Source organism: Sardina pilchardus, chromosome 5 (assembly GCF_963854185.1).
Source record: "Sardina pilchardus chromosome 5, fSarPil1.1, whole genome shotgun sequence".
NCBI lineage: Eukaryota > Metazoa > Chordata > Actinopteri > Clupeiformes > Clupeidae > Sardina > Sardina pilchardus.
The window spans coordinates 15320257-15336897 of NC_084998.1; the positions used below are offsets into that span (position 1 = coordinate 15320257).

Here is a 16641-nt window from a genome sequence, read left to right on the forward strand (position 1 = left end):
TAGGTCAGGAATTGCAGTCATTATAGGTCAAGGCCTTCTCAAACTACATTTTAAAATGTACAGATTTTTTGTCCTCTTCTAGAATTCTTTAGGAGTCGTGATGAAGCATGCCGATGAGGTAAGCACTGCAGTGGATGTACAGTATGCATGAATGGAAGGGAATGTTTGGAAGTGGTGGGTGTGTGGAGGTGAGGAGCAGAGCGACAGAGTGTGTCTGAATGTGTCTTTGTGTGTGAATATTGGTCTAAGGCCGAGAGATGTATTCAGGTCGATACAGCTCACGCCCACTCCAGGTGTGGGCAGTTGCAATTAAAACCCCCAAGTCTTCCCTTCCAGTCAATGAATGACCACTGGAAACACTGCTGGAGACTTTGCTACAAGATAGAAGGTAGGTATGGTTTCTGCCGTTTTAAGTTTAAAATATGAGAACAAAAGCAGAAATATTAATGCTTGCTGTTGAATGGAAATTGATGCAAATCAAGGGACTGGCATCTGCTGAAATCAGCAGGTGGAATCGGCCCATTTGAAACTTTTTGAAAGCCCGGCGAAGCGCAGTCCTGCAGAGCAGCTAAACAGTCTCGGCCTGAAGACCAGTAATTAGCTCCGGCCGGTTACATCTCCGGAATCTGCCTGAGGGGTGACACGGGAACAGAGATCTGGAGAAACCCTCCACGAAATCCCCCCGAGAGCGACGGCGTCATGTCAGTATCCCCCCCCCCCCCCCCCCCCTGAGACGCCTGTGATTATGGACTATCTCGGCCCCCTCATTAGAGGGGCTATTTAAACCAATTACGGGAGTTTGTTCCGTGCTCACTCTTGAACTCTTGAGGTGTGATAACCTCCAGGCAAGAGTGCGCCTGTTAATTCCGAGTTATACCTGTTACGCCGCTCGGCCTCTGCTGAAGTCTGAAGTCTATCTGCAGTAATTACTCCTGTGATTTCGCGTGCCTGCCTTTTGAATTCCCTCAATGAGAATGTGTGTGTCTTTCAGCAAAGCAAAGGCTTAGGCTCGTACACTTTCCTGTATGTGGTGTCTTTGTAAGGTGTGTGAACTAATCTCCTAAAGCCCAGATGTGGGCCATATTAAAGATAAACATTGTGCTGAAAACGAATACCTCCGACTGAGGGAACTAGATCAAACAAGTGTGTGTCGCTGTGGAAGCAGCTGGCAAAGGTGATGCTGAATTAATAAACTTGAGCACCCCTAACTTTATGTATCTCCTCTGGCACTGAGGTAATGGCAAGCAAGGCACGCTAAGCCCAGCCCTTTTGCGAGTGGACCACAGCGGACCCCAAGGGGATGATACACCTCAGCCAATTTCCCCTCGTCTTTGAGACTTGCCCAGCCTGCTTTCCAACATAGATAACTCAGATGGAGGTACAGGTCCCCCTCTGCCTTGCTTAATGATAAAGTAGACAACCATCATGTGCTTGATCTCACAAAAAAGGTAAAAATTTAATTGGGTACACTTTACAGGCTTAGGCCTTGCTTCTCTCTAGAAAACAGAATGACCATTGTACAAGCAACTATAATGTCAGTCCTAGACTATGGTGACATTGTGTATGCATTCAGCCCCTTCCACACTGAAATCACTTGATGGAGTTTACCACAGTATATTTCCTAACTGGGGATGGGTTCAGAGCTCGTCACTGTAAACTATTCCAAAATGTAGGATGGTCTTCCCTTTATAGGAGGGAAAGGCACTGCCTCCCTTTTGAATATAAGGCATCACTGGAAAAGGTACTTTTTTACTTCTCTTCTGAACATGAAATCTGCCACAACACACATTCACTGGGATTTATAATCCTTGACACTCTTGAAATTAAATCTGAATTTGGTAAATTAGCTTTTACACTTTTCGCATCCAATAAATGGAACAATTTGCAAGAATTATTACAATTAGATAGATCTGTATCACTAGACCAATTTGTATGGGTATGATTGATTATATGGCTGCTGTAATGTTCTTGCTTTGACTAATATTAAGACGTAATAAGATGTAATATATGTTTTGCAAACTCAGGGCATTGCTGTAAAAGAGTTTGATGCTCAGTCAATCTCTCCCTGAATGAAAGAAAAAGGTTGATGATGATGATCTTTCTGTGAAGTGCATTCAGTTGAGTGCCACCACTTAGGTCAATTCCATTGACCTACTGTACGCTGTCATTTTCTTTTCCTTTTTTATTGAGTAGGAGCCAAAATAACTTATTTCAGAGTCTCATACTTTTGTGCTGTTTTATGTGAGCAGGTGATGTTGTTGACCCGGATTACAGGCTGGAGCTGGAACCCACTGTACTGTCGTCAACCCTGTTCTCAAGGAGAAGCTGCTACATTGATCCTCAGACAACCTTCAGCTTTTCTCACCAATCATTCATTTGAATTAACTATTAGAACCTCTGAGCTTTGTATTTTCAATTTGCTGTGCTTTACATGCTGTGTTTTGGATATCAAAACACTTGTGGATTTGGATTCCTCTCGCTCGGACTAGTGGGTCAGACACTCCAGCTCATTGACCATAACAGTCATTTATGTCTTCAGTTTGATGTTCCACATTCATGTTGCATTTGTATCAGTCAGAATTGTTTAAAGAGAAGAACAAATGGAGGAAGACAATGGTCATGTTCTTTGCTGTACTGATGCTGGGTATCCGTATCGCAATTATCCGTAACTGAGACCAATGCTCCCTGAGGAACAAGGCATGTCTTGTGAACTATCTATTCAAGCCTTCACGGGGGTTGGGGGAGTTAGGACGATTCTATGGGGCCAGCACTGAGAGGGGGCTCCAGGCCCAGGGACCCCCTCTGATAATACTATTATAAAAGGGGCCCAGAATTATTGTCTGTCATAGGGCCCCACATTTTCTAGCAGCACCCCTGCTAGATACTGTTGTAAGAGGTTGGGGGAGTTGGGGGAGTTAGGACGATTCTAAGGGCCCAGCACTGATAGGGGGCCCCAGGGAGCCCCCCTGATAATACTATTATGAAAGGGGCCCAGAATTATTTTCTGTCATAGGGGCCCACATTTTCTAGCAGCACCTCTGCTAGATACTGTTGTAAGTGGGACATACGCTCACCTTTCAGCTTCAGATTTACCATGGATGTATAATATATGACAAGAATACTAAAGATGGCTGTTGAAGGCAAAAATATTAAACAGAGCAGTTCCCATCTCTCAGAACCATTCATGGGCTACCCTTTGAAGTGTGCGTTATCAATACTTTTTTTTTTGGTCTTGCGGTGTTCAGTGAGAGTGCAGCTCATGTTCCACGGAGGAATACCCTCTCCATCAAAACTTAAAGTTTACCAAGTCGTGACTCCAACACCGGGCGGAGAGACGAGACTGTAAGAGAATTTTTGATTGCTCATCTCTTGGACTGGACTGAGAGACCCAGTGTAGACTACTGGTGTACCAGTACTGCTGTATCGACGTTTTTTTTTTTTTTTTTTTTAAAGGTAGGAGCCTGAGCTTTCTCTCCCCACAGATCTTATGATTGCAATCCATTTGCCTTTTGTCAGAGCTCCCTGTGCTGCTTGCAGGCCCTTGAGACCACGGTGATGCAAGAGTCCAACGATAAGAGGCTTCAAAATGGATTTATTCTCCATAGGCTGGTGTAAGCCTCAGCAACATTAACTGTTCAAATTCACTTACCTGCCACTTCATCCTTTGACCTGCTTCGGAGTGGCAGCGGCTTTCAGTCAATTCCACCTACAATATGGACAATGGGACCAACTACAGATTAATCAAATGAACAAGTGGATAGCATCCCAAGCAACCTGGCTGTGTCTTTGAGAAGGGGGGGGGGGGGGGGGGGGTGAAAATCTTTCACGTTTTAAGAAATGGCTACTGTCTATTGTTACATTGATTATTAGACAACACCTCAGGTAAGATGTCAACTGTTTAGTACAGCTGAATAAACAATTCATTGATTTGCTAATGTCTGCTAAGTAGCCTACTGTATCTGAACAGTGACAATATGGTTTGTGAACCTTTTGGCTTAGGCCCGACGCCAGCCATGAGGCAGTTTTCCACAGCAAGTTACGTGATCCCTTTCACTATATAATTCCTACTCTCTTGGACCTCTGGATCATACAGTCAGAGTTCATGAAGACTTATTTCTCAAAGCAGACTTTCCCAAAACCTACAAAGGAAAATACTCGTCCTTCAGGGCCTCTGGCTCCTGAAATACATCCATGCTAGATAAATCCAACATAAATGTGCATGGGAGATATAGCTGTTAAACTATTAACGTGACCTACATCTCACTCTGCCATTCTGAGGTCAAAAGACTCTTAAATTAAGAAATATTGCAGCTGAACTGACTACAGCCTACTGCTCCTACTGTTGCAGACAACATGGTGGAAACATGTGTTTCTCCACTTGTCTGTGGCTGGGCAGACATTTTAATTAGTCTTTTGGTATTTATGGTTCAATTTGGGATTATGAACAACAGTTAATTAGCTAAAAGTGTTTTCTTATGGCAAAAACACACAATTTGTGTTTACAGATGGTAAGACCGACTGGACCAAATGCTCACTAAAAAAGTGTTAACTGCTAGAAAAAAATAGCAGACTTCAAGATTAAACATTAACAAATAATTACAGGATTGTAGCATTTTTCACAGCTAAATAAAACAATTATTTTTAACATGTACAGTCAGTTTTGTGTTGAAGCCCATTACTGTAAAATTTGGTTTCAAATGTGCTTTCACAAAATGTCTCACCACAGATTGGGTACAAATAAAACTACAAAGTGCATTGATCTTGTACAAGCATATTGTGTGCTGTTTGTTTTCCTCATTTATTTATTTATTCAACTTTGCAAGAACTAGGAAGTCTATTTCAGAAGACAAGCAGAATAGGAGTTTGTCACCATTTCATGGAGAGAGCTGCATACTTCCAGTAATCAGTTATCTTTCACTTTGTACTGCTCTACATGAGAGAGGGAGAGAGTGGGAGAGAGGGAAGAATGAAACAGCCTTTTGATCTATTTGAGATGCTTTAATTATGTGGAACATGCGGCACCTTCTTTTTGGGGGCCCAGATGGCTTTGCTTCCTTTTTGACTATGATCCTGTCCTTTCTTCACCGCATACATACTGTACAGTGCTAAGCAAACATGTATCTGAGCAATTATAAATGCTGTATATGAATAGTATATTCCACAGGGGATTAAGATCCTCATCTACCTTTGATAAAGTGGAATAAACTTTAGACAAGCAAATTATTCGTATCAGATAATCTTCATTACATTACTGAATGACATCATGGCACGCAACTGTGATTTAGATAGTGAATACGTGGATATAGTATGCATTTTGAAATTTATTGGCACACACACACTATTATGTCTATCTACTCTACCTTATGACTATATGAGATCATAAGGTATTCAGGATCACTGCGGTAAGCTAGCGAACCTAAGGAGATGCAGGACTTTTCAGGAAGACCTACAGTATAGGCACTATGTTGGATAAATAGATCAGTGGTATTGCTCCAAAATGTTATCAAGAGACAGGAAATCCAGCTCAGCTGGAGAAACCTTCTAGGTTTCCCCTCTCCAGCAGACTAGGGAACAGGAAGCAGCTCCAGCTGCTGGTGAATATTTGCTCCAAAATAGTGGGGACCCCTCTTTGATCCCTCGCCTCCTGCCGAGATGAGTAAATGCCACCTTGGATGATCCGTCCCGTCTCTTTAAATGCTGCTTTTCTCAGTGGCTCCTGTCAGGATGCCTGTTTGCTGTGTTAAGAGCAGGGTGTTGTGTGCGAAACTTGCGAGAGACACCTCTTTTCCCCAATGCACTCGCTTCCTGCTCAGTCCCTCAGTGACTCTCTCTTCTACTGACTCACAGAGTCAGCAACCATAGCAGCAGCTCTCTTATGCATTAGAGACTGTTAACATTTACATTAATGGGGATATTTTTAGTGTCTTCTACATTACCTTATATAGGTTGGTCTGGCATGTTATATGGGTTGAAAAATATGTGGGCATATGCTTTGTAATCTATGGGTTGTGTATCATTCTTTGTAGCTGTCCCAAACATTGTCCTTTGGGGATAATTAAAGTTTTGAGTTGAGAAAATATTGTCAAAGTGCTGCAACTAAAGGAGAAAAGTAGGCCATCAACTTCTGTTGCCAATTCAGTGTTTATATGCTCAGATGTAAATATTGTATATTGTGTTTCCCTTTATCTTGGGAGAGCTATGAGGCTAATACAACCATGGTGCCTTTCATAACTTTGAAGTCACAGCTGAATAATTCCTTTATGCTACAATGAAGTTCATATGATTTGAAGAGGAAAGAGTTTTAGAAAAGAGGATTAAAACAATAGAGTATAGTTGATCATTACAAAGACTTTTACACAAACATGTAGATAGAACATTTTATTGTTGTCAGTCTTAAATATGAACACACAGTTTTCATAGAGAAAAAACATGAAACAACAATCAATTTACATTACAGGGAATCAAATATCTTCACTTTGGAAAATATGCAAAGGGGGACTTTATTATTTAGACTTTGCCTCCCCCCCCACTTGTATGTATCTGATTAGGTCACAAGAGGTGTGCTGTTCATACCCTTAACATGAGCTGTAATGTGAAGTTGATTGAATTAAAAACGGCCATGCGCTGAGAGCAGACCAAGCTGACTCTCAGTGAAGTGGGAGGTGAATGACTGCACCCTAAGTCTCAAATATACACACAGAAGACTACAAATGCTGTCCTTGCCGTACTGTATGTTTCCCTTTGCAATTATTTTACTTTGTAGGTCGTTCACACAAACATATATGGCGCTATGCACATTGGTCTGAACATAAAAAAAGGGAGTGACAGATTGCCAAGGGGCTGTCAGGCAACACGTCGTCTCAGCTAGTAATCCACACTCTGATTTGTTGGCAAACACCACAGGGATTTATCACAGGGACACCTCAGCCTTCACATATAATTGCGGCTTTTTGGTAGATTTTTTTTTTTTTTATGACAAACAACCAGATCAAATTTACTTCCATGAATGTGGTTTGGGAGCCCACAGGTCTGTCAGTTCCTTTAAGAGCCTGTTTCCGTGTGATGTTCAGAGACACAGACGGGGGACTCTGTCAGTCAAGCTAATTTACCCCAGCTGCCAACAACCTTGGGGAGGCCTTTCTTATGGGTCCAGTCACGTTTCTCAAAGAGGTTTGAGAGCTTTTATTCTCTGTGCTGTATATTTGATATACAGTATATGTACCACAAGCATTCCCACGGTGAGATGGGTGGTTGGAGGAATGCTAAAGCATCTGATTGGTATTTCAGGAGAGCTAGCATGTTTCAGTGCTAATCTAAGTGCCTTCTGATTGGTAGGAGTGAGACCACTGGCGCCAAGTGGCACTACCAAGATGTTTGTGCTTGGAATGGCAAGAAGTTTCATTGAACAGCACTGCTAAAAAAAAGAAACTTCTGAATTCAAACCTCAGAAATGATGGGAAAGTTTATGAAGAAACCTAAAAAAATCGTATATTTTATTTTGCTGTCAGGAATGCTTGCTTTGATTTACAGTAAAACCTTATTGATAACTGTTGGACAACAACGGTGTGTAGTTTCCGTTGTGACAGATGGAGTGTCTGCTCTCAACATATTGTAAAACACACCTTTTTAGAAATGAAGACAATCCATTAAGTCGTAGATTTCAGTAGCATGTGTAAGCTACTTGCTCTGTAAGAACCCCTCTTGTCCTGTGAGAATAATGCTTACAGAAATGCGTAGGATGTTTTTGATGTGACATACTGTGCATCAACTTTTCACCAACTGAATTCTAACATATATATATAGAGATGCATTACTTAATTTCAAACAGAGGAATGAACACTAAACCTAAAAGTTCTGTTGCATTACAAATACAAGATGCATCTTAAAATGCGCCCAGAAGTCTTGCATATTTCTGCACAGTTTTAATTGGGCTTAGATGACATATGTTCCACTGTTTTTATCATTTCCCCCAAAAAAGAAAAAGAAAACCCTCATATAAATATGGTCAACAGAAATACGCATTTGTTCTTATGTTACAGTGTGCATTAATAAGTGTAATACTGAGTGGTGCTATACAGTATTAAGTCCTCTATTAATGTCTAATTCTTTGGGCTCGTTTTGCGGGATCCACATATAGTGAAAAAAAATACAGTATGTTACTCTTGGAATGGACCTGATCCCAAAGCCCTGAGATGACAACAATAGTTAGTTCTTTGTGAACTATGGATCTATGCACACATCGACCTTAAATACATTGTAAAATAATGTTCCACCATGATAACAAAAAGAAAACAAAACATAAAAACCCTCTTGCAATAATTTACAAGAAAAATACAATGTTAAATGTACTTTGTCAACAAGATATTCTCAGCCTTCCCATGCATGATATGTTATCATTGCAGTATCTTGAGGTGCTGCAAATCAGGTTATCTGTTTTAGTTGCAATGGGCAAACTGACTGCAGCCAGTTATTAAGAATTTAAAAAACTGCATGACACCCAATGCTAAAAATATAGCACAATTAAAATTAATGTGTAATAATTTACAAACCCTATTGGTAAAACTCAATCAACTCCATTCTACATTCTAAATATCTTAGAATGATTGTTAAGACGTACAGTACATACTGTTTGGTGCAACACATTAAACTTTCGTGATTAAATCATTTGCCTTTGCCAGTTGATCAATCCATAGTAATTTTGTACACAAATTCAATTATGCAAAAACCTTGCTTTAACTTTTAGTTATAGAACAAACAAATACCTACATAAGGTTATAGATTGGAAAAAGAGGGGGAAAACAACATAACACGTGAGAATTATCCAACTGAACACTAACAATTTTACCGCATAACATTTTTTTTTTGTGTGTTTCAATTTCAAATTGGGTGGCCAAATCTATCTATCTTTCTTTCTTCCTCTCTCTCTCTCTCTCTGTTTTGCGCAACCACTGCGACTGCTTCAGTATCAGGGTTAGAGAATAACACTCGATAACGTATGATCGCTGCCCCTGTGGGGAAAGAAACTCCGCTGGAGCATCAAAACTTGAGGAGGAGCTGCAGAGCCAGCAGCACCAGTAGGCAGGTTGATGTGTGGCCCGCTCTCGAAGCACTGTTCCCATCCTGGACTGCTCCGGGTCCTGGGGAACGACAGGGTTTAGATCAGTGGGAGCTCAATGACTATACACACCCTCAAGACTGACCGTGCTCTATACGGCTGGCCCTGTGTTTTTTTTTACATTTTATTTTATTTACTCTTCTGATTTCAGAGAAAGGCGGAATTGATGGGAAGGATGATGAAAAATAAATAAATAAATAATGTTCCTAACTGTGTTTCTCTATGTTGTGAGTGATGTTAGCATTTATGAGTTAGTGATTTGACCAAGTTTGAACTAGTAGTTTAGTAGAGAGTATTAGGTTGTTCAATTTTGTTTTTGTTACAAACCTTCCAACACTGTATGGCTTTCAAAGCCTGTCTGTTCTAAAAGAGTTGAGGTCGTTTCTGAAAACAGACCTTGTATGCGCTAAAAAAAGAGATTATATGAATATAAGTGCACCTGACAGACACGCATTAATGGCAGTAAGGATACACTTCTGAAATAGATTGCTCTGAACAAATGAAGTGGGAAATAGAGTCTAGGCATCTAGGAAGTAACCTCTGGATAAAATGCCCACTCGTGCTATTAAGCCACCGATTTCAGGAAGCTTATTTGTTGTTCTCAATGCACTATTTACCCATTAAGCCAATTGAGATGTCACAGTATGACTCTGACATTGTTTCGTGCTACACGCTGGAAGCAAGTCATTTGCAACTATAAAACTGTCCAATTTGGCTGATGAATGGCCAGGTTAGGGCACTTCAGAGATCACACTTGTATCATCACAGCAGATGTTACCATCCTCTTATACCGTCACGTCTCATTGACCCGGGCACGCTGTCATTATCACTCGGTGCAAAGGATCCCCAACCAGTCGCCAGACTAGGCAGGCTTTAATTGACGCTTGCTGTAAACAAGCTAATCAGGGTCATAAAGGAGTGCATGCTGTAATCTGATCTCTTAACGGTGAGGTACTCGTTAAGAGACAGCACTGTCACTGTCACAAGTGGACACTACTAAGCCACTACTCAACACCCTGACTAGTGACTCAAGTAACCTCTGAATAGATACAAATAACAGACAGACTTCTACTGAAGATTGCTGCTTCTTAAACAGTCAGAGCACAGCAACGGCAAGCAGTGATAAAATTACTTTATTTGATTAACTTTTTTTGTTAAAAGTTTTACGACAGACATAGTTTGGGAATATTAGTTGAATGAGGGTGTGTCAAGATAGAATAAATTGAAGCTCAGAGGTAGGAGAAATGCTGCTCTGAAAACAATCCTAATGTTTTTTTTTTCAGCCAAAAACTATATTTAGCTAAATTAGTGTTACGTGTCTGAACTGGAATTACACCTTCATTTTTAGACCTCAGAGTTCAGTCTCTCGGTGAAAGGGTAATATTTCTTTTTTTAAATAGAAGAGAACAGAGTGGGAATACAATAGAGGAATATAATTAGACCTACAAAAAGCTTTTAGACCTATCTGCTGGACAGTTTTCTACAGTTCCTCTGAATGAATACACAGTTCAACATGATTAACTTCAGAGTACAATCTAAATACACGACACAATGGCTTATTATGGGCAGTCTCTGGTATTTAAATTCCACTTTGATGGTATAACAGAGCGACGTCTAATTCTGCTAGGCTTTTCCTGAAGTTTTACTATCCTTTCTTTTGGGGCTACCATCCAATTACGTTTCCACAGTAGATTATTCTAAATCCTGTGCAAGGATAATTACAATCGCAACTATGACTTCTCACAATCAAAATCAAAGTAATTAATAAATCTCTGGAGAAAGCACTGTTAATAAACTTATTTTTAATTTCAATTCAGTGTTTAAATTAGTCCATATATTTATGAATGACACAAGGGAGAAAACAACATGATATCATGTATACCAGCTGTTTACTCTGAAGAGAGGGAGATAGTATGCATGCACTGGGCAACAAGGATTGCACAACGGCAAGGGAAGAAGATTTAAAGTGCATTGTAAAGTAGCCTTCTTGCCTTCAAGCTAATGAAAATAAGGCGACTCAATCAAATCACATATCCACTGGGTCTTTGAAACCATGCAGTGTAAAATTTGATGGCTTATAAGCACTTTGTCACTCTTCCTTTATGCATGTGCCATGTCCCTTGTTTGAAATAAACAATGTCATTATGTACATAGAGGTTGGACAATTGAATTTTAGGCCATGAAACAAATCTGGTTCTTTTGTGATGTGATTTTCTTTGCATTTGGCCTTTTTCAATGATCAACATACAGTATGCATATGAAAATAATGGAAACAAAGTAATAAACTTCAGTGAACGCATGAGAAACATTCTAAACATGATCTTTCCACCGTGTGCCATTCCTGTTAGCCTGCTTAGTGTAGTGTATCTTCAATAATAACAGCATTTTGTAACTCAGAGAGGGTTTCTTTTGCTTAGAATTACAGTCATTTACAATTGCTTGTTCTCTCGGCAAAATACGTGGTGACATTTCCTGCACAATAGAGACTACATCCAGCACCAACTACATAACACGTCAAGCACAGTCAGTGAGAAACAACTACGACACACATGTACAAACAAAGATCCATAAACACAACAGAACTGACAAGTGATACAAGACAGATACTTACACACATCGGAGGAGCGCATGCAAGAACCAAAATGAAGCCGCGGCAAGTTGGATGTGGGGGTGGGGGAGTGGGGGGGTGGAGACAGGCAAGGGTTGGATGGGGAGGAGTGGGGGGAGAAACCAAGATAAGTAAACAGAATGAAACAGCATCCATCATCTCCATGGCAATTGGCTCACATTCGCACTTAAAAAACCGAACACACTGGGCACGGAAAAAGCATGGCAGTGACAAGACACTGTCGTCTCCAGCCACTTAGCGTGTCACTCACGCTGCTAAATTGGCTATCAACATAATGAAATGAAATTTTAGGCTAATAAACGTCTCAAAAGAAAGTGGCACTCGCTCATTCGAAACGCGTCAAACGCATTTCTGCCAGGTGCCACCGGGCAATTATCTTGGCAATTCATGTTAGGGAAAAAGTAATCTCACCAATAACCTAGGCGTGACATGAGCGATATCAACAAGCTGTCACTCACTCCGTGGTTAGTAAGGGAAAAGGTTAGGTTTGTGTAGGCATGCAGGTGCACCCCCTCAGACAAAACAGGCGAGACACCACATGCTCATGCAGAGTACTAACCTTGCAATAGTGTTGAGCTAGTGGGCTCAATTACCTCTACATCAGGACAACAAACAAAACAAGCCAAATGTAAACAAAAACAAAGCCATAATGGAAGGGTCATGTTGAAACAAAGTCACTGGAAGTGAATGATTTGTCTCCTTTCATGCTCTGGTGTTAAAGTGTAACATCGACATGGTGGCCACTGTTATTGCAAAATTTAAAAAAAGGATAGCAAATTATGAACATTATGAACTGAAGTAAAGATATTTTGAAACTCCACTGCTTTATTTGACATTATGGTGTGAACTATCAATGCGAGTGTAATAATATTAGATACTTTTTCTGTTACACCAAATGTCTGTAAAACAATTAAACAGATATATAATACACATCAAACTGTTATTTGAAATTCACTTGGAAGGCATAAAGTAGGATTCCAACCAATTTAACTTTGAATACTCACCAAACAGTACCACGCTTGTGTTTGCGCTGCCAAGCTTGTTGATGGCAACACAAGTGTAGTTGCCGTAGTCGCCCTCGGAGACATTGAAAAAAGTCAGCTTTGAAAGCGCTCCACTGTCTTCAATCTCAATACCGTCAAAGCCATTGAAGATTCTGGTGGCGAGAGAAGAATGGACGGTTTTAAATCATCCTTTTCTTTTCCCCTTCCTCCGCCAGCACACAACATCACAGTGTCTTTAAACATCTTTAATTTCCAAAACCACAAGAACATTCTTGGACGGAATCTCATGTGAGCCACAGAGTATAACACATGAAAGGGAATAAAATAGAAAAGGGAGGGAAAAATGACTCTTCTTTGGCATGTCTCGTGAATTTAATTTGGTTTTCTTTATATGCATCCCGTCGGAACATAAAAGTCGACCCTACGCAGTGCGGAGGTTGTACCTTCTGTCGTCTCGGTACCACTCGAAATCCGCTGGTGGCACGGCGTCGGCTTCGCACTGCAGAACGCCTTGCTGACCCAGGGTCACGCCCACGTCTTTGCCATCGGACACAGTTGGAGCATCTAAACACACAAACACACACACACACACACACACACACACACACATACACATTGGGCACAGTGCTCATGGTTATTACTGAGAAACCTTTGATCGTCAAATTGAAACAGTTTAAAAGAGTGAATAAATACGCCACATTGGACAACACTGAAGTGAGGCAACATCTTTTTAACGTTGCCAGTTAATTTCCTGAAATGAATTCCACTGCCTCCTCTTTGTTTTGCCCCATGGCTTGTTTAACAAAATAACTCAATCTTGTACTGAATGTTCTCTTCCATCATAAGGTTATGAATAAGAAATCACACAATCATACATCTGTCCACACGGAGCCTGTGTAAGATCAAGACCTACATCTCAAAAGGTGAAAGCGACTTCTCATCATTGTTAGTGATGAAAAGGATTACAGAACTCCAGATTGCAGCTGTTTCAGTAAGACCTCAGTAGGAGGAAGAATAGCCGCCTGAGTTTCGGCAAGGCAAGGCAAGTTTATTTTTACAGCACATTTGTTTCATACAGTACATAGGGGTAATTCAATGTGCTTTACATAAACAAAAGCAACGAGCAATAGTACATAAAATAACAGAAAAAAGCAATAGTTTAAAAATGTTTATGTAGGACCAGTGTGGAGTAGAAGCTACTCACAGTTGACCGTTAACTCCACCGTCTGGACGTCCGTGGCCACGTCGTTCATGGCCGTGCACTCGTACGTCCCAGCCCGCTGTCTGGACACGGACGGAATCTCCAGGAACTCGTCCTCCGACGTGAGACTCTGGGCTGCAGACACACACAGAGCACAGACCAATCAGCAAAGCTTCATCAACGTCTCACATTTTATGAAGGAGAGGAAGATGAGGAAGATGATAGAGAAGGACAGATAAGAACAGTTCATTAGTAGTAATCACAGTCCGTCGTAGTACTGTAGCGTTCTACAGGCAACCGATGTTTTGCAAAAATGGCCACGAGCAATTTCAGACAGAAAAGTCTGAGGACAGAGACAAGTGTGGCACATCATTGAAACAAGTCATGAAAAAAACACAAGATGGCTTCTCTGGGCAAGTTGCATACACGTGTCACACAAGTGGGCAATAATTAGGGGAGAGCAGCTGGGTTCTGCCTTTATTTCGAAAAGTCTCTCATGGTCCAGCCGTTTGATGCGCCGCCCGTACATATGTCAAGAGCTTGGACGCCACACAGAGGATGAAATGTCTCAGAGGTTTACTGCTTGGATAATCATGGGGAGGAGGAGGAAGAGGAGGAAGAGGAAATGGGAGGGGAGGGGACTAATTATCTTCGCCCATAAACCTTCCTCACAAGCCACTCAACATTTAAAACCAGCTGAAAAGCTGACAGGTGCAAAAAGGAAAATACATGCAAAGATTGAATTGGCCCCCAGGTGTATGTGTTGACAGTAATAAAATGCATCTCCGCTCATCTGTGGTTGACTTTTGGAGAGACAACGACACACAACACACACATGAAGACACACACATACACACACAGTGACACAAACACACCTGGGAGACACCAACTCACACACACACACACACACTCACCTGGGAGGTGTGTGTGTGTGGCTAATGAGAGAAGCGTGGGCCCACAGAACCTGATGAATGATAGTAACTAGAGAGGCCCAAATAGTGGAAATGCAGCTCTAATAGTCTATCACTGTTAATGTCAGTGCTAATTGAATTGTGCCGCACCAGTGATGCAAAAGCGCTCCGATATTATAGCGGCACATCATCTCTTGGCTTAAACTAAACATATTTGTAGAGTTGTTAATGCAATTATAGGAATAACGTTATTATTTAATTGCATTAACAATGTGCCATCATTTATATGGATTTATAGATCAGTATGCCTCGTGCTGCTCTGTTAAGCTCTATTATAATATACTGCAGCAGCTATAGCCACCCGCAAACAGCTGTTACACTTCATTCACATAAGGCAAAGGCTAACTCGTTTGGCACAGAACGTAAATATGGGTGACTGTATGTGTCAGTACACCTGAGCTATTTATGTGTGTGTGTGTGTGTGTGTGTGTGTGTGTGTGTGTGTGGTATACTGTATTTGTCAGTGGTGTTGATAAGTGCGGCAAGTGATAAGAGAATGTGGGTATATCTAATGTGAAACTATCACATATCATCAGCCAAGTGGAGCATGTTTCCTCCTATACTGTAGGAGCTGAGGAGACAAATGAGCTGCTGATGAGAGACTGTGGTTTGTATAGGCTTCAACTCCAGCTGTTCTCTACTGTGCTGTCTGACCACATGGACTACAAAAGGTGCTGTTCACTGCCTGTGGTCAGGGATGTACTTCATCTGCGGAGCTTTTAATGAACGGCAATAATTAAAACAATTCAGCCAATTACACAAATGGGAAACCACAGCGATATATTGCATATCTTTAAGTGCTAATAATGACATGATATGCACAGTTTACTTGCACATGTGCTTATTGCATGTGCTTAGGGCTATTGTTAAGCATGTGGTTTGTACTGTACATGTGCTTAGGGTTATTGTTAAGCATGTGGTTCGTACAGGAAATTATATGCAGTTACAGGAGAGGAGGATAATTCTGTTTTATTAAGCAATGTACAGTACCACACTATTGGAGACCTAATTGCAGAGATGAAGCATACACCTATTAATGCTTGCTGACCAATGAGAACCTGAGTCTAGCTCAGTTCAGGTTATTGGGGATATATTATGTGGGAGTACTGTGACAAACCCTCACTTTCCCCACACACTGACAGTACATGAGTCTGACCTAACCTAGTCAGTAATTATTTTCCAGCGTGCCCGATAAAGATCAGTGGCCCCGTAGAGTGACAAAAGAAAGCCTTAATTAAATGACATACTGAGCGCTAGTATTATCAGCCCTCTTTTAAAAATATGACAACGACCAAAAGAAAAACAATTAGGGGTATAATTAAAACGTTTGATTCACTGACAGTTAAAAGAGCAGTTGTTTTTGTAGACATTAATGAAACATGTTGTTGAAATTTTGATTCGAGTTGATTCTTTGAACTGTTTTCATAAACATGTGTTTAATTTGGAGGACCCAATGTAAACAACTAATAATTAAATAAAAAAGTAAATAACGCTCATAGTAAGTGGAACATTATTTATTTGTCCTCTATTCACTTCACCACTTCATCATTACACACCCAGAACCATTCCCCTTCGTTGGTACGCATCCCAATTTACCAGCTCACCAATTCAACACCGCACAATGGAATTGACAAGAAAAGAAATAAATAAACTCGACTTAATCTTGTGATTTCTGTCCCCAGCTGGGCGCACTTATTTCTGCATTAAAATGCATGTGGTTT

At 40.8% G+C, this 16641-nt stretch overlaps 1 protein-coding gene across 3 annotated transcripts in view; it reads right to left on the bottom strand.

Annotated features, from left to right (window-relative positions):
- Window positions 1-6369: 6369 nt before the first annotated feature.
- ntm (neurotrimin) overlaps window positions 6370-16641 on the bottom strand; it is a 231050-nt gene continuing 220778 nt past the window's right edge. The window contains exons 5-10 of one of the 3 annotated variants that reach the window (XM_062536617.1): window positions 13953-14084; window positions 13192-13312; window positions 12749-12900; window positions 12304-12339; window positions 9443-9511; window positions 6370-9137 (exon numbers count right to left, since the gene is read on the bottom strand). In XM_062536617.1, coding sequence (XP_062392601.1) covers window positions 9037-9137; window positions 9443-9511; window positions 12304-12339; window positions 12749-12900; window positions 13192-13312; window positions 13953-14084 — 611 coding nt within the window. In that variant the 3' untranslated portion in view covers window positions 6370-9036. The remainder of the gene's footprint in view (window positions 9138-9442; window positions 9512-12303; window positions 12340-12748; window positions 12901-13191; window positions 13313-13952; window positions 14085-16641) is intronic. The other 2 variants (XM_062536619.1, XM_062536618.1) reach the window with 2 other exon arrangements.